Raw genomic sequence first — 27706 nt, forward strand, 5'->3', positions numbered from 1 at the left:
CAACAGTCTGTATACAGTGTGCAATGCACACCAACTGCAATATCTCTGTGCCCATGTGGAAGCTCTACTCACATGACTTGTAGATCAGGTCAGATCATTGCTCTGTGCTATCCATCCTGTTCCTGTGAATACTCCTGTTTCCTGGGCACTGACAAGAACAGGAAGAAATACACAGAGCAATGATCAGACCTGACTACAAATCACAGATATGTAAATAAAAAATTCATGCAGTGATGCAAAGAAAAGGTTTTGCAAGAAAAGTTGCCACAATGGAAAGGCAACTGGTGTACAATGTAAACAAAATACAAAAGTTGCCAACCTAACTTCATAGTTTTCACAAACCAAAAGGCCTAAAAGTTCAGCACATCAAAAAAAATCAGAAAACCAAAAGAGGCAGAAAGAAAACCAAAAGTTCAAGAAGCAGAGATTTAGCCAAGAGGACAGAAAGACAGGCAAGAGGCAGAGATGCATCCAGAAATAAAGGAGGAAGACAACACTTATTCTTCACCTGCGGGTGTCTTTGCCGCTTTCTCTTCCCCAGATGAGTCTTTGGCCCTTATCCAATTAACGTTATCTCCAGAATTTTCTCCTGGGAGGTAAGATTTTTATATTTTCTAAAAATAACTTTTTAGCAGTTAGCAATTGGAAAAAGTAGGTAATTTTATTGGCAGCGTTTGAAAACATCTCCTTGGAGAAACCCACAGGAAACTCAGGGGAAAAGTTAATAAGATATGGGTATTTTCCTCTTAGATGTCTCTGGCCCTTATTCAATTCACTTTTTATCCTATGTTTTCTCCTAGGTGATACTTCAAACCTTATCAATAAAATGCATTCTAAACCCCCAGCAAGCAAGAAAATACTCAAAAATAATTTTGACTGCACATTTTTCACCTACTTTTTGGTATTTTCTCAATTGCAGAGTGCTGAAAAGTTATTTTACACAAAAGATGAAAAATTATCTCCTGGGAGAAAACTTCAAGGAAAAAAAGTGATTTGAATAAGGACCTTTCTCCACTTGGTTGTGCCTCTGCTTCTTAGCTGACACTTCTCTGCCCATGGTTTTAGATTTGATTTACAGCTATGGAACAGAGACACAAAGACATAGCTCCCAACTGTCCCGCTTTTGTAGGGACAGTCCTCATTTGGAACCAAATCCATCTGTCCCTCTTTCTCCCTCATGTGTCCCTCTTTCAGGACTGATGTACACAGTTGTATAAATGTGTGTATTGCTCTGCTGAAAAATGTATTTAACTGACTCAACTTTATTCCCATAATTTAAATTGACACGTCTTATTTTCAAGTGTTACAATGAAGGAAAACTACTGATAAATAGGACCAGTGAATTTTGAATGATAAAACTACATATTTTGATTCAGAATTAATTGTAATATGCATGGTGTGTGAGGGACGGGGGGGGGGGGGGGGGGGGGCATGGTTAGAGGTGTGGTACGAGCATGTCTTAAAGTGTCCTTTCTTATCTCAAAATGTTGGGAGGTACAACAAAGAGGAGTGAAAGAGACTAAAAACAAACAAACAAACAAACAAACACAGCTAAAGGGCAGAGACATAGCCAAGAGGAAAGAAAGAGAAAGAGAGAGAGAGAGAGAAGCAAGCAGAGACAGCCACACTGAGGAAGCAAAGAAAGACAGCTAATTAGGGCAATGAGAAAAAAGTCTAGGTAGAACGATGGTAAGAGACAACAGACAGGAAGCTTAGAAGCAGGGAAGCAACCAACCAAGAGGAGGAAAGCACATAATGGGATAGAAAGGAGCAGCAAAGTGAAAAATATGGGACAACAAGGGTTTATAGAGTTTATGTCGGAAGAAAGTGAGACTGCCAGAGTGAGACTGCCGGAGTTACAAACTTAAGTCCAGGGAGTATTATTATTATTTATTTTTTTTGCAAGAAGGTGAAAAAGTTCCTATTTTTTGTATAGGTGAGTGGGGGTAAGTGACGAGCTCTGTGGGAAATTGTTGATGCGGTTTAGGGCACAGTCAAACTTCAGCACAGTCAGTGCATTTAACATATATATATATATATACATACATACAATGTGGTCCTTGGTAGCCAGTGACGCATACATGCAAAAAACATTGCCGGGAAATTTGGGTGCAGGGTGAAGCTGATAAACATGTCACTCTGCTCTTGCAAAAGTCCCGGTAGCGTTAATTACTATTCCCCCTGCAGGGTGCCATGGACTCAGGGGAAAGACATAATTTGGCTGCCCATTGCAATTATGCTGTTTCTATAGTAATGTGGGCTCCGTCTTTTGATTGTGCCCAAATTACTGCCTGAGCACTGCTCTATAGCCATAATTCACATTATGGCCTATGACTACGCATGGTGCGCCCACATTTCTCTTCACCACTTTGCGCTGTCTCGGACAGCCACACCCCGCTATCTCCTCAGGCCTTCAAATTACTAAGCACAATGGTAACCTCCGAGGACATGCACAATCAAGAACTTACCACAATGACATCCCTTGATACAAGTACACTTTAGCCCCAGTAAGCCCGACAATGTGTGAAGGCAGCATCCAATTCCTTGGCATATACCTTGCCTGGCCAGCAAAACGATGTACCCATTCTGCCAACACTGCACGCTGTAAACTAGTTGGGCTCCCATGCTATCCTTACCTCACCCAGACCCCTACTGCTGAACTAACACCTTTCCCATGGACACAGCCAATGAGTTCTGCTGAGTGGTCCTCCTTGAGACATGCCACTTCCCATGTCCCACTACCATTCTGGCCAACCCTTTACCGCTTCTGGGCAAGGCTAACTGAAATCTCCACTTTGTTTTGGACCGGCTATACCTGCCAGGGCGTAGATTTCAATTAGCGCGCCTTACAGACCCGCCGCTACTGCCAATCGTGCCGGTCTACCGAGCGAATGGTCAGTGCGGCAAGACATCGGTGAGCCCCATTTTTTGTACCAGCAGTCTCTGGTCCTTAAGGTGCCAGAGACTGCAAGGTGCCAGAGACTGCTGGTACTCAAGTGGTTAATGATGTGTTATGTGAGCATTTTTTCTCTTACCCCCTCCTAGTTTTTCTCATGTGGTAAATGGATGGGTACCATCAGTGATAACAGGGCATTTTTGCAGTACACGATTTGGTGAAGAACTTCTTTTTAAGCTGCACTACTAACCAATCCCCAGACACTGAGGACTTATCACATGGACTTTGTACAATTTCATGGATGCTTATTAGCATGGAAAAAGTCTGCTACAAAGGCAAGTTTAAAGAGAATCTGTACTGTAAAATTCTTTCACTAAAAAGCATACCATTCTATTCATTATGTTCTCCTGTGCCCCTCTGTGCTGTTTCTGCCACTCCCTGCTGCAATCCTGGCTTGTAATTGCCAGTTTTATGCAGTGTTTACAAACAAAAGACATAGCGAGTGATAGGCTGAGAGTAGCTCAGTGTGTGAGTCATACAGAGTGTGCAGGGGGCTCGGACAGGGTGTGTATAGCTTCTATCCAATCACAAGCAGCACAGCACATTCCAGCCTGACTGCCTGAGCCCGACAGACCTGACAGAGGAGAGAAGATTAGATCATATAACAGAGATAACACAGCCACTGTGCAACTAGGAAAGGCTGCAGTAAGATAGAGCACATTAGAACAGCTATAGGAACTTATAGGATAGAAGAAATAAGGCTCAACATTTTGTTACAGAGTCTTTTAAGAAAAAAAAAATAGGCAGCCATCTATCTGACCTACTCGGGAGAACCAAATATGTAATTTACACTATTGATCAGGGAACTATTTATTGCTGGTTTAACTAATGTATAAGTTCAATTATCCTTTAAAGCAGTTTCTGAATTAAACTTTCCTTCATGCGGTCTCTTCTCTGCCATCTTCTTTATACCCTAGTAACACTTTGTTTCCATGTACAGTGTAATCTCACCTTACTAGCTAGAGTTGCAGAATTAGTTTTCTCTCTATCATGGAGGCTTTCTGCAAATGCTAAAAAGCAAACCTGCATCTGCCACTCTTTTTTAAAGAGAAGCCGAGGTGGTTTTTACTAAAGATAATAGTGCACAGAGGCATGTTCTTTGCACAATGACATGCCTCTGTGTCCTTACTGTGTGCTGCTAGTCCCCCAGGGCTCTGCTGCCCTCCCCCCCCCCCCCCAAAATAGCGCCAGGCTAGCGACAAGCAGATTGTCGCTAGCCTGCTATTTACCTGGTGTTTGTCAATCTCTGCTCCCCGCCTCCTCCATTGCATTGCCTCCCCGCCTCTGAAAGCTTTCTCCAATCGGAAGCTAAGCCACAACCCGTCCTGGGTCGCAACTTAGATTCCGATTGGAGGAAGCTTACAGAGGCGGGGAGGCAATGCAATGAAGGAGGCGGGGAGACAATGCGGGGGAGGCGGGCATAAGCATGCACTCAGAGGTAAAGTATAGTAGTATTTAAATACAATTTTAAGACAAGTAATCAAAAATAATTTTTAGCCTTGTGCAAGAATTCTGAGAAAACTAAATTTTAAAATACCTTTTCTCTTGCTTTCAATCTGTTATGAAACTTTAATTAAAAAAAAGAAAACAGCATTTTCAGCTCCTCTAATGGTTCTAAGTCATGCAACAAGATTGGATGGTCTATTGTGAGCTGTCTTGTTTTAAACAGGTGGGTCAGCAGTTATGAGAAATCACTCCACCATCTTTATTATTTTTGAAGCTGCCTTTATTGCATCTGTTAACCAAGCAGTTGGAGAGATCCATCTAACCCCAATTGTCCTAGTCAGCAGTGACTAAACTGATTAAAGGGAAAACGTAATTTGCAGGGGATCTCAACATGCTCAGCTGCCTACTTTGCCTAACATGTGCATCTCAGCTCATCATGGCCCGGTGGTGGGGGACCCGTGAATTAAATTTTTTTTTTTAAATGTATGACCAAAAGAAAGCCATGCCTACCAAACAGTTCACCTTTTGTGTTAATGCACAAAGCAGTTTAAGTTATTTACAGTTGAATTTAGACTGCAAAATGGCAAAACTTGTTAACATCATAACAAGTCATGGGGGGTTAATAATTAATTCCCATCCATACTTAAAACCCATAAAAGTAGTAGTACTGTGTATGTACCCAGAACGTGACAACTAGAAAAGATGGGCAATTAAGTACCTAGAGTTAAGTCTTGCATCTTTTCCAATAAGGCGATTCTATTTTGTTTCCATAAACACAAATGTAGAGCAGCATGCTCACAAATGTGTTTGCATTAAAGTCAATGGGAGCACAGACAGACTATTACTTGTTTACGGGTGTCCAGCCCCCATTTGCTGTTTAGAAACCTTGCTGGAAGTGTGCAGATATGCCATCACTGGATGGGCAAGGTGGTATTGCTCTGTAAACATTTTAGAAAGGTAGAAAAAAAACAATCATAGACATTGGCTGGAGGAGATAATAAATGGGGCTCAAGACTGTTGGCCCAAAAAAGCAGAAAGTATTGATCTGGCCCTAGATACAGATGCATTTTAACCATGTTTAAACAAAGTCACATGGTTTCCCCTAGACTCACACTCATCAGCCTTTGCACTTTGATTTGTTCAGCTTTGTCTTCTTTCTATGCAAGTTAGTTAAGACTTTAAAAACGTGTTAAAGTAATAGGCTTCTGAAACTGAACTTCTTTCCCTCTGAAGAAATGGATAGGATGGGGCTTTGGCGTGGAGGTTAGATCTCAGGGGCACCACACAGAGCTGTGGAAGTAGCTTGTATTATGTACAGGGGAAGAAAGAAAATTAAGAATATCAATGTAATAAAAGTTTAAAGCTATTGTGGCAATTTAGTTGACAAGGATCTGTCTAAAAATAGATATGTGTATATGAAGAAGTCTGTATTATCTTCTGGTCCTGGAACTTTTATTTTCCTTGACAAGTGCTGGCACTATGCTCCAGGCATGTCATATTTTTAGCAACTAAAGACCTTTGATTTTGTTATCCCTAAAAGTGGAACTGAACTCTAGCACAGCACACAAGGAAAAGTATTTTCTCCACATATAGTTGCTGCTGAAATCCACTGCTATGTTCATTTTACCCAGATTAAATTATCTAATTAGTTATTCTCAGCAGCTGTGGATAGACTGCGGGAGCTTCACTGAGGTGGTCTACCCATACAGTAAACACTGAGGCTTAACCGCTTCAGTGTGCCCTGCAAAGTGAAACCAAATTCTAAACTTTGTTTTTTTTAGGATTTTCCATAAATTGTAATGAAGAAAGGTTTCAACGGCTACTCTTTTAGAGCAGAATGGAAATGCTGAGTTCAGCTCCACTTTAACTTTTCTGTTTGCCAGCTTAGATGCTCAGGGCATCCCTGAAAAGCTACAGTATATAACAGCAGAGACATAAAAGGAACTGACCCACAGAGGAATACACAAAGGGAGGGGGATGCTGAAGACTTATTTATTGAAAAACACAGGTTCTTACTGTTTACATAAATACAACATAGCAAAGCAGACATGCAAGAAACATTAAAAACTGGGAGTAGCAAAAGATGGAAAACAGTTTCTCAAGATCTAAAGAGAAAAGATGTTAACACAAGCAGGAGTAGCATTCCTTTCAAATCTATGGGGCAGATTCATCAAAGCCAGTCAATGGTGCCTTTTCCACTGAACATACTTTCGTCCAATTTTCATATTGCAGGCAATTCTAGTTCACAAGGGAAATTGGCTATATGATGTAAATCATGATGCAGCTTTTCCAATAATGCAATTTCTTTCCCAAAATGAATATGTAGAGCATGCTACATTTATCCTGAGTATACAAAGTCAACAGGAGTGCAAAAAGATTGCATAACAAATACAGTGCTATGCGATTTTTTTTTCGGGGGGGGGGGGGGGGGGTAATGTCATAACAACTCAACGTCAAACAGGAAGATCACTTTTATGCTGAAAGCAGGGGGAATAGGTGTAGTATAAATTGCAATCTTGGTGTGGCATGTTTGTGATCGCAATTTTCAGTGGAAAAGGGCCCAAAGGAAGACTGGAGCAGAACTAGGACACATATGGAGCATTTATTCAGAACGACCATTCAGATCGCTGGATTGGGGCACCTGCTCAACTATTGCAACAGTTTATATAGCATATATATAAAAAAAATTCTGTAATTCTGTACCCCCAATTACCAGTATCCTAAGAGAATCAGGCTTTGAGTGTATCCCTGTTTGTAGAGCACAGAGAGGGATCTCTTCTAGGCACAGCCAAACTGAGTTGCATTGCACCAACTTCCCTCTCTTTGTTAACTTAAACTCCCTGATAGCCGATGAAGATAATTAAAAGGAAACCTTTCACAATACCGGGCACTAGAAATTGAGCATATAATGAAAAACACATAATCAGGTCGCCATACTTTTAATGTAAACTTCATGTTATAATCAGTATATTTAAAATTTATTCAGCTGATTGAAAATGTAAAATGTCACAATCCCTGCAAAATGAACCCTTTCTGGATCTACTAGCGCTTTAATGTAATCATTAACTTCATTGACAAAAAAAGAATACTAAGGAGCTCAACTCCCTTTACCTGTACAGTACACCGCTACAATTACACTTAGAGATGCAGTTTGCAGTGAAAGATATACATTATTTTTTTCATTATAGGCTCAATTTTTGTTGGCCACTTTTCTTTAACACACCAGAGAATACTTCTGTAAACAGAACAATTGCTAAGCCAAAAATCATTACATATCATACATGTTAAATGGACCAAAGTTCCTTTTTTAACATAAAAGATTCAAAAGATCCTCCTATGAAAAAAAAAAAAAAAGATCATATTCTGACATCAGAAATAAGGAGTTCTTAGTGCACATTTGGAAGTTGCATGGTTGCACAAAACAAGCCAAGTAATATCATTAGTTTATATCTTTACACAAGGTCTCCCCAGTGTAGGAGGGGATGAGCAGCATTATAGTGGGCTACAGATTAACGCAATGGCAAGAGGCTTCTTTACATGAGGGGAGGGGAGTTTCAACTTACAGAGCCAAAGTTTGCAAACCCGGCAGATGTTCCCTTAGAGTGTTTTCCTGGCTGTGTAGTGGCAAAGGGGTCTTTTCCACTGAAGGGATCTGTGAACACTTTCCGGCTATGAAAAGGGTCTCCTGGTTCTGTCCCAAACGGCTGGAAGGGGTCACTGGACTTCTGGAAATGTGCGGTACCCGGTCCAACTGGGGTGCTTTTACCTAGAAAGATATCAGATGCAATAGTTATCACAGTTTCAGCTAACATCACTGCAGTAAATACAAGGTTTTACAAGTAAGGCCCCATTCACACTTAGAAACGCAAAACGCCGGAGATTTTCATGTAAGAACAGGCCCATAGGGTTTAATTACGCTAGCGCTTTAAAAAAGCGCTAGGGTTTGATCGTTTTGCCGAAATCGTGGCAAAATGCTCTAGTGTGAATGGGGCCTTAAAGTCTCTGAATCACATCCCACAGAAAACTATCTTAAAGAGACACTGAAGCGAAAAAAAATATATGATATAATGAATTGGTTGTGTACTATGAATAATTACTAGAAGATTAGCAGCAAAGAAAATATTCTCATATTTTTATTTTCAGGTATATAGTGTGTTTTCTAACATTGCATCATTCTCTAATATGTGCAGATTACACAACACTCAGCATTCAAAATGATTCTTTCAGAGCAGTCTGTGAACTAATGACCTCTCCTCTAGCAGATAAAAAGAAAACTGTTCACTTACAGTTGAGATAATAAAAGTCAGAAGACAGCCCTCTCCACGACTTTGAAAGTCGTAGAGATTAATGGCTTTTTTGCATAGAGATAACAACTGAAGTTTCTTAACTCTTCCTGTACTGGAAACAATTACACTGATGTATCTGATCTTAATGCTTTATTTCTTAGCTGTGCTACATATACAAATCATAATATCATATTTTTTTTTTCGCTTCAGTGTCTCTTTAAAAACATAAAGTCTGGAAACAACACATGGAAATCACAACAGTCCCCATCCCCACAAAAAATAAGACCACAAAGGTGAATAGAACATTTTCAGGCAGCAACCAATATTTTGTGCTCCACAAGATATGAAAATTTGGTGTGCAGTACGGAATATACGATAATCTCCAATCTGTACTGAACTCGGCTGCTCGTCTCATTCATCTTTCTTGTCGTTCTTCCTCTGCATCTCCTCTCCGTCAAGCTCTTCATTGGCTATTAATGAACCAGAGGATCCAGTTCCACCTCTTAACTCTAACCTACAAAGCGCTCCACAATCTATTTCCTTTTACATCTCCTCACTAGTTTCCAGATACCAACCCAACCGCAATCTCAGATCTGCACATGACTTTCTACTATTGTCCTCTTCTAGAATCACCTCCACGCATTCACAAATACAAGATTTCGCACATGCTTCACCCCTCCTCTGGAATGCCCTTCAACAACACATCGGTCACTCTCCAGCCTGTGATATTTTTAAACGTCCTTAAAAATTCAATTTTTAAGCATGCGCTCTACCTTAGGCCATTCCCCTTTGCCGTTTTGCCGTAAGGCCAAACTGCACTCCTACTAGATATCCTAAAAACACACTGCCTCAAGCTACGTTTAGTAATCATATGATGTTAAGCTTTCCAGCCTGAGGAAGGGCTGATTGCCTGAAACAGCGGAGCTGTCGCTGCCTGCTATTACATCATGCTTTTAATCTTTTTTGGAAACTAATAAAAAGAGCTATTTTTACTGAAGTCGGTGCTGACTCATTGGAAGACAGTGCGTTTTACTTTGTACAGCGCCACAGAATATGTTGGTGCTTTATAAATCAATAATAATAATAATCTGTGAAGCACACACAATTTACCATTACAGGTTCCATGTCCACGATTAATACAACTAATAAACATTTAGGCTGGAGTGACACTTAGTATCGATGGGGGATATTTAATATTAATTTATTAACGTATGCTTTAAAGTAATGGTCCAAGGATTAAAAAAAAAGATCCACTTACCTGGGGCTTCCTCCAGCCAGTGGCAGCCTTTCTGTGCCCTCATCGCAGGCTCCAGAGGCTCCCGGTCTTATCCGCCGCAGAAGCCGACCGTGCCAGGTCGGATTTCGGGTCGGCGTCTTCCGAACTCCACCGCGCGGGTCAGACTTGATGATGTTGGCGGGACCACATGACCCGCGCCGTGGAGCGCAGAAGACGCCGACCCGGAAGCCAACCTGGCGAGGTCGGCTTCTGCAGTGGAGAAGACCGGGAGCCTCCGGAGCGGCGACGAGGGCACAGGACGGCTGCCACGGGCTGGAGGAAGCCCCAGGTAAGTGGATCCTTTTTATTTTTTTTCATTCCTTGGAGATTTCCTTTAAGGCTGGATTCACACTTAGATGCCTTGCATTGATTTGCGTCACATCCCATTGAAAAAGCATGCTACAACGCAACTCAATGCATCTTAAGTTTGAATCCAGCCTTAGGCCTCTTGCACACTACATGCTATTCTGATTTTTATCTGATCCGATTTTGGATTCCGATTAAAAAACATACTGCATGCTGCTAAGATTTTTAATCGGAATCCATATGTTCATAAATGAATCTTAAAGAAAACCTGTAACTAAAAAAAACCTTCCCTTGGGATACTCACCTTGGTTGGGGGAAGCCTCCGGATCCTATCGATGCTTCCCTGTCCTCCTCGGTCCCACGGCAGCAGCGATGAAACTCCCCGAACAGCGGGGATGTAAATATTTACCTTTCTGGCTCCAGTGCAGCCGCAGTATCGGCTCTCCGCTCGGAGATAGGCGGAAATAGCTGATCACTGCCAGCCCGCTCTGCTGCACAGGCGCAAGTCTCCTGTGCCTGCGCAGTAGAGCGGACCTGACAGAGATCGGCTATTTTCTCCTATTTTAGTGCAGAGAGCCGCAACAGTGGCCCTGCTGGAGCCAGGAAAGGTAAACAAATCAGCGCTTGTCAGGCTTGTCTAGGGAGGATTGCCGGACACTTCAGGGGAGCCAGCGCTGGATTGCCTGCAGCCATTGGGACCCTGAGGCTTCCCCCTCCCGAGGTGAGTACCCCCCAGGGGAATTTTTTTTGTTACAGGTTCTCTTTAAGTATCCTCCATCAATACTACAAATCACACTCTAGAGCTGTGTACACATGCATTATAACTGTTGTCCATAGGCCATGAGCTTGTACTGTTGGGGAGGGAAGCACTAATAGCACCAGGAAAGCTAAATGGGGGAGGGAGGGGGGACCACTGAACACCACCAGGGAGCTATATGGGTAAGGGGGGGGGGGGGGGGGGCACTGAACACCACCAGGGAAGCTATATTGGGGGAGGGGGGCACTAACAGCACCAGGAAAGCTATACGGGGGAGGGAGGCCATTAACAGCACCAGGGAAGCTATATGGGGTAGGGGGGCACTAACAGCACCAGGAAAGCTATATGGAGGAGAGAAGGGGGCCACTGAACACTACCAGGGAAGCTATATTGGGGGAGGGGGACCATTAACAGCACGAGGGAAGGTATATGGGGAAGGGGGGCTACTAACAGCACCAATGAATCTATTTGAGGAAGGGAGGGGCCAACCAGGAAAGCTACGCTGAGTGGCCAAAACATTAGAGACACCTTATTTGAAAGTAAACCAGTCCAACAGTGACGTAACAATGCAGAGTTGCTAATATAAGAAACGCTCAGCTTCAGATGACGTAATTATCACAGAAATTAATGTCAAAATGGGTAAGGCGAAAGATTTAAGACACTTTGAATGAGGGATGATCGTCAGTGCAAGAAGAGCTGGTGCGAGCATCTCTGAAATTACAACTCTTTTAGGATTTTTTCACTTAAAGAGAACCAGAGACGAAGCACCCTCATGTATTTTATTACATTTATCAGTGGGAACATGACAGTAAACACCTACCCTGCTTTTAGTTTCATTGTTAACTGCTTAATTAGTCTATTAGCAACCTGTGATAAGAATCCCAGACTGGCTCAGTCTAGGTTTGACCTGGAATCCTTATAGCTGAGTCACTCTTCTGTGGAGTCTTTTCAAGTCCAAGCCTGCCACCTCCTGGCTTAGATTTCCTGCTTTGCATACTGAGAGCTGTGATGACATGGGAGGGGCTGCTCCTGCTGAGAGAGAAGCTGTGTGGCTGCAATATGATCCCTGTGTGCTCTGTGTGCACTAGATACTGATGATGACTGCAGTTTCATTTCTATGAGAGACACTTCCTACAGGCAGCTGTACATCATACCAAAATGAAAGCACATAGATGAAAGGCTGCATTTAGCCTAGATAGCAGCATAGGCTTCAATTCATCAAGCATTACCACATTCGGTAATGCTGAAAATAGCTGACTTTACAGAGCACTTAAGAAAATGTTAATTCATCAAAGCTGTTACCGCATGAAAAGCTGAAATTACAGAGCAATGAGATAAATTACCGACTTGTGCTCAACACATGTCAGCAAATGTCAGTAAATGTCAATTCATCAAGGTTACAGCATTCGCTAACACATTCGGTGATTATCTCCAGCTCTCCTCTGTCGTTAACTGGCTTCGAATGCCTTCCTGTGTATGTTCTCGTGAATAACAGGAGCAGGCAGCCAATAGAAACAGCCCCTGTTCTCCTGCAAGTGCCTCTGATAGGTCTCAGACCCCAAAGACAGTGAGCAGAGAGAAGGGACAAAACATATTTTCCAGGTTCCCTTCGGTGGTGGAACCCTTTCAGACCCTGTTTGAAAAGCAAAGTTGCTAGTGGTGAAATCACCAAGCATGGCATTTGTAATGTCTCCGGGAAGTTCATCTAAGTTGTGGCAATTAAATAAAATGTTAAGAAACACTGATGGACAGATTTAGAGCAGCAGAGGCAGTATAGAAAACAGTGAATGTAACAAATGTTTATATCTAAAGAGATGTCAGGATGCCTTCTATTGTAAGTGCCTCTGCAGCTTGTAAAAACACAGAGCCAAGCTGCTCCAGCTGCTTTGCTGTTATCGAAGCTGTAGTAGTTCGGTAACTTAAGGAACATCTACCTCACATGTGAAAATATTGATGAATTAGCACAGTGAAGTGTAAAATACCGAATGCGGTATTTTAAGGACTGGGATTTTGTTATCGAACAGTCTTTGATGAATTGAAGCCATAGTCTCATATAGCCTAGACAGCACATCCAGAACAACTCATAACCCGGAAGGAGAAGGGATATGAGCCGGTGGCCATAGTTGATTTTTCCTGGAGCAATAATGGATAAAAAAACACTAAAAAAGGCACACCAGAGCGGCAAAATTATCAGGTAGAGCATTTATTCTTTAGAAGCTATCGACTGATGTGTTTATTCTGTGTGAAACGTTCATCTCTGGTTCCCTTTAAAAAGACTCGAAGTCTCTTAAAAATCAGCTTTTTACTTCAAAAATCTGTTTCTCATTCCTGCCCTACCTAAAATGCCGCATCCCTGCGGCTGTAATCTAACTAAATCCCCCCAAACTCCCCGGTGGGCAATCCAGGCAGTGCTTCCATGAGAGGCAGAGCTTTCAGCCGCAGCTCTGCCTCTCAGCGCGTCTATCAGCCCGGATCGCCGACTTTCCCCCGCCCCTCTCAGTCTTCATTCACTGAGAGGGGCGGGGAGAGGCGGAGATCCGCCGCTGATAGATGCGAATGGAGGCAGAGCTGCAGCTAAAAGCTCTGCCTCCAACAGCAGCAAAATCCACGACCAAGAAAGTCGTGGATTTTGCGTGGGAGAGGGGGGGTTTAGGGGGGATTTAGTTAGATTACAGCCGCGGGGATGTAGCATTTTAGTTAGGGCAGGGATGAGAAACAGATTTTTGAAGTAAGAAGAGGATTTTTATGAGACTTCAGTGTCTCTTTAACAGTAGTTAGTGTGTTTAGGGAGTGGCAGTTGAGAAAAAAAAACTTCAAATGATAAGGAATATTCTGGTCGAGAAAGGCTGATGAACGACAGATGAGAAAGGTGAGTAGCACGTATCAACCGGGGAAGATGCAGAAACAACGGGATAGACCAATGACTGCAAAGCAGAGGTGGCCTTAGAGCAGTGTTTCCCAACCAGTGTGCCGCGGCACACTAGTGTGCCGCGGCATGTTGCCCGGTGTGCCGTACAGGTCTGGCCTCTCGCCAGACCTGTACCTACTTTAGGGTGCAGGAGGGGGGAAGTAGCGCTAGAAGGAGGGGCAGTGGAGGCAGCGGTGGGGAGGGGGGAAATATCCCCCCCCCCCTCCCTCACCTGGGACCCCTCCTTCTGCCTCTCTCCCCCTCCGTTTAGCGGTGGCAAGTGCGGCTCGGCGGCGGGGAGGCATACGGAGAATTACTCACCACTTCCGCGTTCCAAGCGCCGGCAACGTCATGTCGTCACACATCTCCGCCTTCAATACCGCCCACTGTGCTTCCTGATTAGCGGAAGCACAGTGGGCGGTATTGAAGGCGGAGATGTGTGACGACATGACGTTGCCGGCGCTTGGAACGCAGAAGTGGTGAGTAATTCTCCGTATGCCTCCCCGCCGCCGAGCCGCACTTGCCACCGCTAAACGGAGAGGGAGAGAGGCAGAAGGAGGGGTCCCAGGTGAGGGAGGGGGGGGGGATATTTCCCCCCTCCCCACCGCTGCCTCCACTGCCCCTCCTTCTAGCGCTGCTTCCCCCCCTCCTGGGCATCTATACTGGGGGGAACTGTACTAGCTATACTGGGGGCAACTAAACTAGCTATACTGGGGGCAACGAAACTAGCTATACTGGGGGCAACGAAACTACCTACACTGGGGGCAGCTATACTAGCTATACTGGGGGCAGCTATACTAGCTATACTGGGGGCAGCTATACTAGCTATACTGGGGGCAACGAAACTAGCTATACTGGGGGCAACGAAACTACCTACACTGGGGGCAAATAAACTAGCTATACTGGGGGCAACTATACTAGCTATACTGGGCACTATACTGGGGCACTACCTACCTATACTGGGCACTATGCTAGCTATACTGGGCACTATGCTAGCTATACTGGGCACTATACTAGCTATCTGGGTACTATACTAGCTATACTGGGCACTTTACTGGCTATACTGGGGCACTACCTATCCATACTGGGACTATACTAGCTATACTGGGGCACTATACTAGCTATACTGGGGCACTATACTGGGGTAACTATACTAACCATACTGGGGCAACTAAACTCCCTATACTGGGGCAACTATGCTAGCTATGCAGCCGCCCCCCCCCCCCCCCCCCATAGCACGGCACTGTCCACTAGGTCACGCAAACACCCGCGCCGCCGCCGTTCCCCGGAGAAAAATATGGTCAGAAAGTGTTCCCCGGCCCGGAAAAGGTTGGGAACCACTGCCTTAGAGTACGCGGGGCCTGGGGCGAGTGTCATATGCGGGGCCTAGAGATATATGCTGTGGATACACGTTGTGGAAGCACACACTGTATAGGTTAGATAGGTAGGTGCCTCCAGTATAGGTTAGATAGGTAGGTGCCCTGCAGTATAGATTACACAGGTAGGTGCACTGCAGTACAGATTAGATAGGTAGGTAGGTACCCTGCAGTATAGATTAAATAGGTGCCTGCAGTATAGATTAGTTAGGTAGGTACCCCGCAGTATATATTAGATAGGTGCCTGCAGTATAGATTAGATAGGGTGGTGTCCTGCAGTACAGATTAGATAGGTGCCTGCAGTATAGATTAGATAGGTGCCTGCAGTATAGATTAGACAGGTAGGTGCCCTGCAGTACAGATTAGATAGGTAGGTAGGTACCCTGCAGTATAGATTAGATAGGTGCCTGCAGTATAGATTAGTCAGGTAGGTGCCCCGCAGTATATATTAGATAGGTGCCTGCAGTATAGATTAGATAGGTTGGTGCCCTGCAGTACAGATTAGATAGGTGCCTGCAGTATAGATTAGATAGGTGCACTGCAGTATAGATTAGATAGGTGTCTGCAGTTTAGATTAGACAGGTAGGTGCCCTGCAAAACAGATTAGATAGGTAGGTAGGTGCCCTGCAGTACAGATTAGATAGGAAGGTGCCTGCAGTATAGATAAGTTAGGTAGGTACCCCACAGTATATATTAGATAGGTGCCAGCCTGCAGTATTGATTAGGTAGGGTGGTGCCCTGCAGTATAGATTAGATAGGTGCCAGCCTGCAGTATAGATTAGATAGGTGCCAGCCTGCAGTATAGATTAGATGGGTGCCAGCCTGCAGTATAGATTAGATGGGTGCCCGCAGTATAGATTAGATGGGTGCCAGCCTGCAGTATAGGTTAGATAGGTGCCTGCAGTATAGGTTAGATAGGTGCCAGCCTGCAGTATAGATTAGATAGGTCCCTGCAGTATAGGTTAGATAGGTGCCAGCCTGCAGTATAGATTAGATAGGTGCCAGCCTGCAGTATAGATTAGATAGGTGCCTGCAATATAGATTAGATAGGTGCCAGCCTGCAGTATAGGTTAGATAGGTGCCAGTCTGCAGTATAGATTAGGTAGGTGCCCCGCAGTATAGATTAGATAGGTGCCAGCCTGCAGTATAGATTAGATAGGTGCCTGCAGTATAGATTAGATAGGTGCCAGCCTGCAGTATAGGTTAGATAGGTGCCTGCAGTATAGATTAGGTAGGTGCCCCGCAGTATAGATTAGATAGGTGCCAGCCTGCAGTATAGATTAGATAGGTGCCTGCAGTATAGATTAGGTAGGTACCCCGCAGTATAGATTAGATAGGTGCCAGCCGGCAGTATAGGTTAGATAGGTGCCAGCCTGCAGTATAGATTAGATAGGTGCCAGTCTGCAGTATAGATTAGATAGGAAGGTGCCTGCAGTATAGATTAGATGGGTGCCCGCAGTATAGATTAGATGGGTGCCAGCCTGCAGTATAGGTTAGATAGGTGCCTGCAGTATAGGTTAGATAGGTGCCAGCCTGCAGTATAGATTAGATAGGTCCCTGCAGTATAGGTTAGATAGGTGCCAGCCTGCAGTATAGATTAGATAGGTGCCAGCCTGCAGTATAGATTAGATAGGTGCCTGCAGTATAGATTAGATAGGTGCCAGCCTGCAGTATAGGTTAGATAGGTGCCAGTCTGCAGTATAGATTAGATAGGTGCCTGCAGTATAGATTAGACAGGTGCCAGCCTGCAGTATAGGTTAGATAGGTGCCTGCAGTATAGATTAGGTAGGTGCCCCGCAGTATAGATTAGATAGGTGCCAGCCTGCAGTATAGATTAGATAGGTGCCTGCAGTATAGATTAGATAGGTGCCAGCCTGCAGTATAGGTTAGATAGGTGCCTGCAGTATAGATTAGGTAGGTGCCCCGCAGTATAGATTAGATAGGTGCCAGCCTGCAGTATAGATTAGATAGGTGCCTGCAGTATGGATTAGATAGGTGCCAGCCTGCAGTATAGGTTAGATAGGTGCCTGCAGTATAGATTAGGTAGGTACCCCGCAGTATAGATTAGATAGGTGCCAGCCCGCAGTATAGGTTAGGTAGGTGCCAGCCTGCAGTATAGATTAGATAGGTGCCAGTCTGCAGTATAGATTAGATAGGAAGGTGCCTGCAGTATAGATTAGATAGGTGCCACCTGCAGTAGGTTAGATAGGTGCCTGCAGTATAGATTAGATAGGTGCCAGCCTGCAGCATAGGTTAGATAGGTGCCTGCAGTATAGGTTAGATAGGTGCCAGTCTGCAGTATAGATTAGATAGGTGCCTGCAGTATAAATTAGATAGGTGCCAGCCTGCAGTATAGGTTAGATAGGTGCCTGCAGTATAGATTAGGTAGGTGCCCCGCAGTATAGATTAGATAGGTGCCAGCCTGCAGTATAGATTAGATAGGTGCCTGCAGTATAGATTAGATAGGTGCCAGCCTGCAGTATAGGTTAGATAGGTGCCTGCAGTATAGATTAGGTAGGTGCCCCGCAGTATAGATTAGATAGGTGCCAGCCTGCAGTATAGATTAGATAGGTGCCTGCAGTATAGATTAGGTAGGTACCCCGCAGTATAGATTAGATAGGTGCCAGCCGGCAGTATAGGTTAGATAGGTGCCAGCCTGCAGTATAGATTAGATAGGTGCCAGTCTGCAGTATAGATTAGATAGGAAGGTGCCTGCAGTATAGATTAGATAGGTGCCAGCCTGCAGTAGGTTAGATAGGTGCCTGCAGTATAGATTAGATAGGTGCCAGCCTGCAGTAGGTTAGATAGGTGCCTGCAGTATAGATTAGATAGGTGCTAGCCTGCAGTATAGGTTAGATAGGTAGGTTCCCCGCAGTATAGATTAGATAGGTGCCAGTCTGCAGTATAGATTAGATAGGAAGGTGCCTGCAGTATAGATTAGATAGGTGCCAGCCTGCAGTAGGTTAGATAGGTGCCTGCAGTATAGATTAGATAGGTGCTAGCCTGCAGTATAGGTTAGATAGGTGCCTGCAGTATAGATTAGATAGGTGCCAGCCTGCAGTATAGATTAGATAGGTGCCTGCAGTATAGATTAGACAGGTAGGTGCCCTGCAGTACAGATTAGATAGGTAGGTAGGTACCCTGCAGTATAGATTAGATAGGTGCCTGCAGTATAGATTAGTCAGGTAGGTGCCCCGCAGTATATATTAGATAGGTGCCTGCAGTATAGATTAGATAGGTTGGTGCCCTGCAGTACAGATTAGATAGGTGCCTGCAGTATAGATTAGATAGGTGCACTGCAGTATAGATTAGATAGGTGTCTGCAGTTTAGATTAGACAGGTAGGTGCCCTGCAAAACAGATTAGATAGGTAGGTAGGTGCCCTGCAGTACAGATTAGATAGGAAGGTGCCTGCAGTATAGATAAGTTAGGTAGGTACCCCACAGTATATATTAGATAGGTGCCAGCCTGCAGTAATGATTAGGTAGGGTGGTGCCCTGCAGTATAGATTAGATAGGTGCCAGCCTGCAGTATAGATTAGATAGGTGCCAGCTTGCAGTATAGATTAGATGGGTGCCCGCAGTATAGATTAGATGGGTGCCAGCCTGCAGTATAGGTTAGATAGGTGCCTGCAGTATAGGTTAGATAGGTGCCAGCCTGCAGTATAGATTAGATAGGTCCCTGCAGTATAGGTTAGATAGGTGCCAGCCTGCAGTATAGATTAGATAGGTGCCAGCCTGCAGTATAGATTAGATAGGTGCCTGCAGTATAGATTAGATAGGTGCCAGCCTGCAGTATAGGTTAGATAGGTGCCAGTCTGCAGTATAGATTAGGTAGGTGCCCCGCAGTATAGATTAGATAGGTGCCAGCCTGCAGTATAGATTAGATAGGTGCCTGCAGTATAGATTAGATAGGTGCCAGCCTGCAGTATAGGTTAGATAGGTGCCTGCAGTATAGATTAGGTAGGTGCCCCGCAGTATAGATTAGATAGGTGCCAGCCTGCAGTATAGATTAGATAGGTGCCTGCAGTATAGATTAGGTAGGTACCCCGCAGTATAGATTAGATAGGTGCCAGCCGGCAGTATAGGTTAGATAGGTGCCAGCCTGCAGCATAGGTTAGATAGGTGCCTGCAGTATAGGTTAGATAGGTGCCAGTCTGCAGTATAGATTAGATAGGTGCCTGCAGTATAAATTAGATAGGTGCCAGCCTGCAGTATAGGTTAGATAGGTGCCTGCAGTATAGATTAGGTAGGTGCCCCGCAGTATAGATTAGATAGGTGCCAGCCTGCAGTATAGATTAGATAGGTGCCTGCAGTATAGATTAGATAGGTGCCTGCAGTATAGATTAGATAGGTGCCAGCCTGCAGTATAGGTTAGATAGGTGCCTGCAGTATAGATTAGGTAGGTGCCCCGCAGTATAGATTAGATAGGTGCCAGCCTGCAGTATAGATTAGATAGGTGCCTGCAGTATAGATTAGGTAGGTACCCCGCAGTATAGATTAGATAGGTGCCAGCCGGCAGTATAGGTTAGATAGGTGCCAGCCTGCAGTATAGATTAGATAGGTGCCAGTCTGCAGTATAGATTAGATAGGAAGGTGCCTGCAGTATAGATTAGATAGGTGCCAGCCTGCAGTAGGTTAGATAGGTGCCTGCAGTATAGATTAGATAGGTGCTAGCCTGCAGTATAGGTTAGATAGGTGCCTGCAGTATAGATTAGATAGGTGCCAGCCTGCAGTATAGATTAGATAGGTGCCTGCAGTATAGATTAGACAGGTAGGTGCCCTGCAGTACAGATTAGATAGGTGCCTGCAGTATAGATTAGTCAGGTAGGTGCCCCGCAGTATATATTAGATAGGTGCCTGCAGTATAGATTAGATAGGTTGGTGCCCTGCAGTACAGATTAGATAGGTGCCTGCAGTATAGATTAGATAGGTGCACTGCAGTATAGATTAGATAGGTGTCTGCAGTTTAGATTAGACAGGTAGGTGCCCTGCAAAACAGATTAGATAGGTAGGTAGGTGCCCTGCAGTACAGATTAGATAGGAAGGTGCCTGCAGTATAGATAAGTTAGGTAGGTACCCCACAGTATATATTAGATAGGTGCCAGCCTGCAGTATTGATTAGGTAGGGTGGTGCCCTGCAGTATAGATTAGATAGGTGCCAGCCTGCAGTATAAATTAGATAGGTGCCAGCCTGCAGTATAGATTAGATAGGTGCCAGCCTGCAGTATAGATTAGATGGGTGCCCGCAGTATAGATTAGATGGGTGCCAGCCTGCAGTATAGGTTAGATAGGTGCCTGCAGTATAGGTTAGATAGGTGCCAGCCTGCAGTATAGATTAGATAGGTCCCTGCAGTATAGGTTAGATAGGTGCCAGCCTGCAGTATAGATTAGATAGGTGCCAGCCTGCAGTATAGGTTAGATAGGTGCCAGTCTGCAGTATAGATTAGATAGGTGCCTGCAGTATAGATTAGACAGGTGCCAGCCTGCAGTATAGGTTAGATAGGTGCCTGCAGTATAGATTAGGTGGGTGCCCCGCGGTATAGATTAGATAGGTGCCAGCCTGCAGTATAGATTAGATAGGTGCCTGCAGTATGGATTAGATAGGTGCCAGCCTGCAGTATAGGTTAGATAGGTGCCTGCAGTATAGATTAGGTAGGTACCCCGCAGTATAGATTAGATAGGTGCCAGCCCGCAGTATAGGTTAGATAGGTGCCAGCCTGCAGTATAGATTAGATAGGTGCCAGTCTGCAGTATAGATTAGATAGGAAGGTGCCTGCAGTATAGATTAGATAGGTGCCAGCCTGCAGTAGGTTAGATAGGTGCCTGCAGTATAGATTAGATAGGTGCCAGCCTGCAGCATAGGTTAGATAGGTGCCTGCAGTATAGGTTAGATAGGTGCCAGTCTGCAGTATAGATTAGATAGGTGCCTGCAGTATAAATTAGATAGGTGCCAGCCTGCAGTATAGGTTAGATAGGTGCCTGCAGTATAGATTAGGTAGGTGCCCCGCAGTATAGATTAGATAGGTGCCAGCCTGCAGTATAGATTAGATAGGTGCCTGCAGTATAGATTAGATAGGTGCCAGCCTGCAGTATAGGTTAGATAGGTGCCTGCAGTATAGATTAGGTAGGTGCCCCGCAGTATAGATTAGATAGGTGCCAGCCTGCAGTATAGATTAGATAGGTGCCTGCAGTATAGATTAGGTAGGTACCCCGCAGTATAGATTAGATAGGTGCCAGCCGGCAGTATAGGTTAGATAGGTGCCAGCCTGCAGTATAGATTAGATAGGTGCCAGTCTGCAGTATAGATTAGATAGGAAGGTGCCTGCAGTATAGATTAGATAGGTGCCAGCCTGCAGTAGGTTAGATAGGTGCCTGCAGTATAGATTAGATAGGTGCCAGCCTGCAGTAGGTTAGATAGGTGCCTGCAGTATAGATTAGACAGGTGCTAGCCTGCAGTATAGGTTAGATAGGTAGGTTCCCCGCAGTATAGATTAGATAGGTGCCAGTCTGCAGTATAGATTAGATAGGAAGGTGCCTGCAGTATAGATTAGATAGGTGCCAGCCTGCAGTAGGTTAGATAGGTGCCTGCAGTATAGATTAGATAGGTGCTAGCCTGCAGTATAGGTTAGATAGGTGCCTGCAGTATAGATTAGATAGGTGCCAGCCTGCAGTATAGGTTAGATAGGTGCCTGCAGTATAGATTAGGTAGGTGCCCCGCAGTATAGATTAGATAGGTGCCAGCCTGCAGTATAGATTAGATAGGTGCCTGCAGTATAGATTAGGTAGGTACCCCGCAGTATAGATTAGATAGGTGCCAGCCGGCAGTATAGGTTAGATAGGTGCCAGCCTGCAGTATAGATTAGATAGGTGCCAGTCTGCAGTATAGATTAGATAGGAAGGTGCCTGCAGTATAGATTAGATAGGTGCCAGCCTGCAGTAGGTTAGATAGGTGCCTGCAGTATAGATTAGATAGGTGCCAGCCTGCAGTAGGTTAGATAGGTGCCTGCAGTATAGATTAGATAGGTGCTAGCCTGCAGTATAGGTTAGATAGGTAGGTTCCCCGCAGTATAGATTAGATAGGTGCCAGTCTGCAGTATAGATTAGATAGGAAGGTGCCTGCAGTATAGATTAGATAGGTGCCAGCCTGCAGTAGGTTAGATAGGTGCCTGCAGTATAGATTAGATAGGTGCTAGCCTGCAGTATAGGTTAGATAGGTAGGTTCCCCGCAGTATAGATTATATAGGTGCCAGCCTGCAGTATAGGTTAGATGGGTAGGTGCCCCGCAGTATAGATTATATAGGTAGAAGCCCTGCAGTATAGGTTAGATAGGTGCCCCGCAGTACAGGTTAGTTAATGTGGCTGCAGTGCTGGGGAGAGCGGGCATAGTTTTTAAAACTCACGTGTCTTCACGGATGCTCACAGCTACCATCTAGTTCCTCTCCCAGCATCTGTGTATTGGTAACAGTGCCCTCCTGTGGTGACATGCGGTCACGTCATCCCAGGGGGCGCTGTTACCAATACACAGATGCTGGGAGAGGAAATAGATGGTGGCTGTGAACATCAGTGAAGACACGTGAATTTTGACAACTATGCCCGCTCTCCCCAGCACTGCAGAGGGTGCGGGGCCTGGGGCGATTGCCCCACTTGCCACCCCCAAAGGCCGGCTCTGCTGCAAAGGTTCTATGGTATCCAGAGCCCTTCCTCTAAATAGGTATGTATTTATTTATTATTTATTTATTTATCTATTGTATTTATAAAGCGCCAACATATTACGCAGCGCTGCTATGAACTCTGAAGCTAATTTTTCACTTCAGATTCCCTTTAACGAGGAACCCTAATGATATACTAGAACGTAATAAATTATTTAGGATACCCATGCTTAAACGTAATTATGCTGTTTCAGCATCAAAAACACTTCTTATATCTATATATGGCTGTTTATTGGTATATAACCCCCGCATATGATGTAATGCAGCCTTCCACCCCAGAGCACTGCGGAAGATCATGTGATGCTCCTGCTCACATCACAGAGGTAAAAAATAAGCAATTTTATTAAAGGGAAGATCCGCGCATAGTAGAAAAAACAAACTGCACTTACCTGGGGCTTCTTCCAGCTCCTGGCAGTCGATCGGTGCCCTCGCTGCAGCTCCTCTCCCTCCCGGCGTCCAGCAGTGAAGAAGCTGACCTCGCCGGGTCGGCGTCATGTGCGCTCCACGGTGCGGGTCACGTGATGTAAGTGACGTCATCGGGCCTCTACTGCGCAGGCGCAGTAGTTCTGCGCCTGCGCAGTAGAGACCCGATGACGTCCATACACCACGTGACCCCCCGCCGTGGAGCGCACGGAAGCCGACCTGGCGAGGTCAGCTTCTTCACCGCTGGACGCCGGGAGGGAGAGGAGCTGCAGCGAGGGCACCGATCGACTGCCAGGAGCTGGAAGAAGCCCCAAGTGCAGTTTGTTTTTTCTATTATGCGCGAACCTTCCCTTTTTAGTAGAGTGTTGTACCGTGTTAGCCATCAGTAAAAGCAAGGAGTTTTGAATCAGGAGGATACCATTTATTGGCTAACTTAGAAGAAAAGCAGCAAGCTTTTGGGCAATGAAGCCTTTGTCAGACTGATTCCTGTATACTGATAAACTATAGAACACAGCTTATATACATTGGACATTGAAAAGGAGATCTGCTTTTCAACGTCTAATGTATATAAGCTGTATTCTATAGTTGGTCAGTATTAAGGAATCAGTCTGACGAAGGCTTCATTGCCCAAAAGCTTGCTGCTTTTCTTCTAAGTTAGCCAATACATGGTGTCATCCAGTTTCAAAACTTCTTGCTATGAATTAAATACATACAGTAAAGTTACTCTTTAAAGGGAACCTAAACTGAGAGGGATATGGATGTTTCCTTTTAAACAATACCAGTTGCCTGGCAGTCCTGCTGATCTCTTTGGCTGCAATAGTGGCTGAATCACAGACCTGAAACAAGCATGCAGCTAATCCAGTCTGACTTCAGTTAGAGCACCTGATCTGCATGCTTGTTCAGGGGCTGTGGCTGAAAGCATTAGACACACAGGATCAGCAGGAGAGTCAGGCAATTGGTATTATTTTAAAAGCAAAAATCCATATCCTTCTCAGTTTAGGTTCCCTTTAAGGGCTTGTTTCCACTACATGAAGATTCTGAATGTAGAAAAACTGACTCCAATGAATGCCTATGGTCCGGTTTCCACTAACGTGTTCACAGGCATTCATTGGAGTCAGTTTTTCTGCATCTAGAATCTTGCATGTAGTGGAATCAGGCCCTACGAGATTTCTAAAGAGAGTTGTAGACTGCAATCCTCTAAAGAGGGTTCTAGACTGCAATCCTCTGAAGAGGGTTCTAGACTGCAATCCTCTGAAGAGGGTTCTAGACTGCAATCCTCTGAAGAGGGTTCTAGACTGCAATCCTCTGAAGAGGGTTCTAGACTGCAATCCTCTGAAGAGGGTTCTAGACTGCAATCCTCTGAAGAGGGTTCTAGACTGCAATCCTCTGAAGAGGGTTCTAGACTGCAATCCTTTCAAGAAATATGTACACTGATGATGGGGCATTTTTCGCCCAAATTGGCTTGTGCTAAAGTGTTCCTCTTTCTTGGTGTCCATTTTTTAGGGGAAGAGGACAGGTAGGAATCTCTCCACCTGTTAACTGACAGTAATAATTAACATTCATGGACAGAATCCGTGCTCTCTGTAACATAAGTACACAAGAAGAAAAACAAAACATCCATTGGTGCTGAAATTCAAATAAAAATTCATCTACACAAAAACTTAAATATACAACCATTTAACTTGCTTGCCTGTATCCTGTGTATTTCACTGGCAAGCTGCTTGAAGCCATGCAAATATCTGGTTCAAGAATTTACTACCACAGCTTTCGGATATGAAAATCACACCTTCTGCAAAAACGCATCTAAATTCCTGGCACTGCAAAGTGAATAAAAGCACTGAACATGGAAACAGCAAGCATCTGCAAACCACAAGCAGAACTAGCGTTCTGCTTTCATCGTTTGAAGTAACAATAACTTTGTATTAAAAAGACAAGAGGAAGTTTTTTTATGACAAGTCCCGTGAGAAATGCCCTAGAAGATGAAAAAGTTAAAGTGCGATTACTACATGACTTTTCTAGTTTAAATTTAAATCCAAAAACTAGAATTAAGTATGGTAGGTGCAGCTATAAGCATGGGAAATGGGTTATTGAAAGAATGGTTTGATAAATACTCAAAAATATCAGTCCATTTGTTTCAGGCAACAGAAAATTTGAAAATTTGATTTGGGGAGTTTTTGATCTCCAAACTAAAACATCAAAAGTTCACTTGGAGAATTACCCCACACAACACAGTATGGCAAAATAGCTAGTTCTGAATACCAACACCCAGGCCATCACAAATCAGTTATTTTCAGAGCAGGATCTTGGCATAGAGCTGGAAAATGCTAATTTCAATACCTTTGAAGGCATGAATACTGCTAGTTTTAAGAGTTGGGGAAGTTAGTAGGTTTGGATAGTGCTCGGATAGGGTTAAAGTACCACTATCACAAAAATGTACATTGTAAAATGATCTATCTATCTATCTATCTATCTATCTATCTATCTATCTATCTATCTATCTATCTATCTATCTATATGCCTATCTATCCTTTCAAACAATACTAGTTGCCTGGCAGTCCTGCTGATCTCTGTGGCTGCAGTAGTGGCTGAATCACACACCTGAAACAAGCATGCAGCTAATCCAGTGTGACTTCAGTCAGAGCACCTGATCTGCATGCTTGTTGAGGGGCTGTGGCTGAAAGTATTAGAGACACAGGATCAGCAGGAGAGTCAGGCAACTGGTATTATTTTAACCGGTTCAGCGCCGCAGTGCCGAAAATCTCATGCATCCGAGCAACGTTCACCTCCCATTCATTCGCCTATAACTTTATTGCTACTTATCACAATGAATTGATCTATATCTTGTTTTTTCCGCCACTAATTAGGCTTTCTTTGGGTAGTACATTTTGCTAAGAATTATTTTTTTCTAAATCCATTTTAACAGGAAGATTAAGAAAGAAATGAAAAAAATTCATTATTTCTCAGTTTTTGGCCATTATAGTTTGAAATTAATATACGCTACCGTAATTAAAACATGTATTTTATTTGCCCATCTGTCCCGGTTATTACACAGTTTAAACGATGTCCCTATCACAATTTATGGTTCCGATATTTCATTTACAAATAAAGGTGCATTTTTTCAATTTGCGTCCATCACTATTTATAAGCTTATAATTTTAAATAATATAATAACATACTTTTTTGACATGCATATTTAAAAAGTTCAGACCCTTGGGTAACCATTTATGATGTTTTTTTTTTTTTATTGTATTTTTTTTTATTTTTTTTTTAATGAAAAGTGTATGTGGGTAATTTTTGGTGTGGGAGGGAAATTGCTAATTTTAAATGTAAGATAATGTAATTCTTTAATAAAAACTGTGTGTGGGTGTAGTTTACTATTTGGCCACAAGATGGCCACCGTGAGAAAAGTCCTGGATGCGAGCGATGTCGCATCCAGGAAATTAAATGCAGGGGAGTTGTTTCCTGGGGGGCAGAAATACCACGCTCTCTGGATAGAAAGCGTCAGTATTTCTGTGGGGAAGTTAGATCGGTGAATGGGAATTATATTCCCATTCACTGATCGGGGGGCTAGCGGCAGGCGGCGGGTGCGTGGGCGCGCGCCCGATCGCGCGCACCACGCAGGGAAAGTAGCAGTGCCTTTCTGGACGAGAAAGCCGAACTGGTTAAAAGGAAAAATCCATATCCTTCTCAGTTTAGGTTCCCTTTAAACAGCACTCTGTTACAAACAAATCAAATTCTCACCTTTCTCATCTCGGTCTACTACTTCTCCTTGCTGCTGGGGACATATCACCCAATCCAGGGCCATCTCCCAGACCTCACTGCACTCTGATAAACACAACGCCCTGCACTGACCATCTTCACTCTTCCTCACACACTAACCCAAGTAGCCTGATCAGCATTCCTTATCTTCCCAGCTCTCCCCCCTCCCATATCTGGTGCACTCTGGAACGTCCGCTCTGTAGTCAACAAAGATGGCCACACTCTAGACCTTGTCTTTACTCAGCTCGTCCATGTACGCCAAGGAGGATTGCTCAGCCCCTGGAGGATCTTTTTACTTACTTTTTTTTCCCAGAACATGTAGCTAGCACTTTGCTAGCTACATGTTCTGTCCGATCGCCGCCGCTACCCGTCGCTAAAGGGGCTGTAACCCTGAAAAACCTAGCGCAGCCTGGAGAATCACCGCCAGGATACGCAATGGGAAGGATCGGAGCTCCCCATGATGTTGATGACGTCATGTCCGATCATCACCATGGCGACGGGAG

General features: G+C 44.2%; 1 protein-coding gene across 4 annotated transcripts in view; it reads right to left on the bottom strand.

The window, feature by feature from the left end:
- EPS15L1 (epidermal growth factor receptor pathway substrate 15 like 1) overlaps positions 1-27706 on the bottom strand; it is a 260710-nt gene that overhangs the window by 58236 nt on the left and 174768 nt on the right. For 2 of the 4 annotated variants that reach the window (XM_068234205.1, XM_068234204.1), the window contains exons 23-24: positions 7966-8168; positions 73-148 (exon numbers count right to left, since the gene is read on the bottom strand). In XM_068234205.1, coding sequence (XP_068090306.1) covers positions 95-148; positions 7966-8168 — 257 coding nt within the window. In that variant the 3' untranslated portion in view covers positions 73-94. The remainder of the gene's footprint in view (positions 1-72; positions 149-7965; positions 8169-27706) is intronic. The other 2 variants (XM_068234203.1, XM_068234202.1) reach the window with 1 other exon arrangement.

This window comes from Hyperolius riggenbachi, chromosome 1 (assembly GCF_040937935.1).
Source record: "Hyperolius riggenbachi isolate aHypRig1 chromosome 1, aHypRig1.pri, whole genome shotgun sequence".
NCBI classification, from domain to species: domain Eukaryota; kingdom Metazoa; phylum Chordata; class Amphibia; order Anura; family Hyperoliidae; genus Hyperolius; species Hyperolius riggenbachi.